The sequence below is a fragment of the Octodon degus genome, unplaced genomic scaffold (genome assembly GCF_000260255.1).
Source record: "Octodon degus isolate 3935 unplaced genomic scaffold, OctDeg1.0 scaffold00382, whole genome shotgun sequence".
Lineage (NCBI taxonomy): Eukaryota > Metazoa > Chordata > Mammalia > Rodentia > Octodontidae > Octodon > Octodon degus.
Genome location: NW_004524958.1, coordinates 114,988 through 117,285, shown reverse-complemented (window position 1 = coordinate 117,285; position 2,298 = coordinate 114,988). Strand labels below are relative to the sequence as shown.

Below are 2,298 nucleotides of genomic sequence, written 5' to 3'. Positions count from 1 at the left end.
CCTGGCAACAAGGCCAACTGGGACCAGGTGCCAGGAGCCCAGCTCTCCAATCCTGCCATGGAACCGAGTGGCTATGTGGCCTCATGGAGCAGTGTCACCCCGATGGGACTGCTCGCCCTCCCGCCTGCCCAGCTGGTGCCCCCCTGCTGGCCACCCACAGAGCCCCAGCCTCGGAACGTGGTACCCACTCTAGATCTTCCAAGCGGCAGCTGGGCTGCACCAGAGCGTCACACAGCAGCTTCACACCGGCGTCCCCCACGGGGTTATTGTTAAGATGGAGGCTTTTAAGCTTCTGGCTGCTGGTGAGGACGGTGGCCAGGACTCTGCAGCCCTCAGCTGTGAGGCAGCATTGCATCAAACTGCAGGAATAGCAAGGGTGGCAGGAGCTGTGTGTCAGCGTGGAGTCTAGCTGTGGGCTGTCACCTCCCTGTCCCTGAGCACTGCTGGAATCATGAGGGAGACAGACTGGGAGGGCGGCCCAGGTAGGAGCCTGGAGCACCAGGGCCGAAAGAGGAGGCCTGGGTGGCGCTGGCTGTGTAGACACATGGCAGGAGCCAGAGGCTGAGACTCCCTGGAGGAGCAGGGTTCGCACCCTCCGAGGGTACCGGAGGTTTCCAATCACAGCAGACCTGAGGCGGGCACTGTGAAGGACAGCATGCAGCACCCACACCCTGCTCTGTGACACTGGGAGCCCATGCTGCCCACAGACACCTGCGGCCAGGGCTCCAAGAGTAGGGACAGGGGTGGGGCCTTGGAGCAGGACCCACTGTGGCCAGGCCTCCACGGCACCTGTGCTCATCCCCAGATACTGCTAAAATGAGACAACGCAAACCCCTGGGACACAGGTATGCACCAAGCCTGTGTGCCGGCAGTCAGTAGCGCGGGCTCAGCCGCGGCCACCACGGAGAGCTCGTCCCACCAGACAGGTGGGGAGGATTTCACACCCTCTTCCCGCAAGCAGGGGCAGTAACTGTCCTCACTACAGATGGCTCCCAAGTGGGGGATCCGTCCTGGATTTGTTTTGTCTTCTGTTTGTTGGTTGGTTTTTAGTTACTGTATATTAGCCCATGCTCTGTACTATTCTGTACTATTTCGCCAGGTTTTACATCAATGTTGTAGGATTATCTAAGTTTGTTTAACTGTCAGCCCAATCCTTGGATCCAGTCATCTCTCTTCTCTTACTTCCCTTTCCATCTTTATTTTTCTTATATTTTCTTCAGTCTCTTGCCCTGCTCCCTTTTTCATTTAAAGCTGCTATTAATATATAAAATTGGTATAAATAAATTAGTATTTATATGATACTAAAATATATAAACTAGCATCAATATAAAATTAGTATTAATATTGAAAATTACTAATCAGAATATTATAATTTTTTTCTTACCTATTGTATATTATTACATTCCCTGTCTTTTCTGGGTTCTTAAAATAGTAGATACCTTTTTTTTTTTTTTTTTTTTTTGGCAGAACTGGGGATTGAACTCAGATCCTTGCGTTTGCCAGTCAAGTGCTTATCCTACTGAGCCATCTCCCCAGCCCCAGTAGATACCTTTTAAAAGAAGTTCTCAGTTTTGCACTAGTACATGTGGCCTGCTGTTTGGTCACTGTGTAGTTGGCAGTCTTCTCCCCTCCCAGTGCAGTGCTAAGGACTGAACTTCACTTGCCAAATCGGCTGAGTGGGTTCTGTCCCAGAGAGACAGCTGGCCCGGAGCATGACAAGGACAGAGCCACTGACCAAGGAGACCCCCAAGTCCCAAGAGTTCGGAATGCCCTTACCCTCTAGTCTTCCAACCTCAAGGCAAAACACAAGAACTATGAGAAAACAAGGCAAAGCAAACCTCCAAAGATTCGCAACTCTCCAAGAACAGAAGCCACAGGTACTAAATGGATGAAATTCCAGCAAAGGATTAAAAACTGATATTTAAGATGATGAATGAGATCCCAGGAGATGCACACAAGCAGCTGAATGAACTCAGGAAGACAACATGGCCTAGGAAACACCACCTCCGTGAAGAGACAGAGGCTCTGCAAATGAGCCAAGCAGAAAGCCTGGCAATAAAAGCCGATAATTCTTTTCACTACGGTGTTCGTGAGGGATCATCACCACCAGAGCCTGGGCTTCACAGAGAGCAGCACCCTGTTTCCGGGGCCTCCATGAGGGGTGCGCACACCTGAAAAGCTGGATGGCGGACTCGAGTGGAGATGAGGACAGCATCCCACCGTGAAGTCGGGTTGCAGAGTGGCAGAGGCCACTAGCAGCTTGGTGTTGCAGGCCTCTTGAGCCAACTGTGAGGCCTG

At 51.7% G+C, this 2,298-nt stretch overlaps 1 protein-coding gene across 1 annotated transcript in view; it reads right to left on the bottom strand.

Moving 5' to 3' along the window:
• The window catches only part of Nlrp4 (NLR family pyrin domain containing 4), a 29,233-nt gene that overhangs the window by 2,898 nt on the left and 24,037 nt on the right, over positions 1-2,298 (bottom strand). Inside the window, exon 10 of the mRNA XM_012513245.1 lies at positions 189-359. Within this exon, the coding sequence (XP_012368699.1) occupies positions 189-359 (171 nt within the window). The remainder of the gene's footprint in view (positions 1-188; positions 360-2,298) is intronic.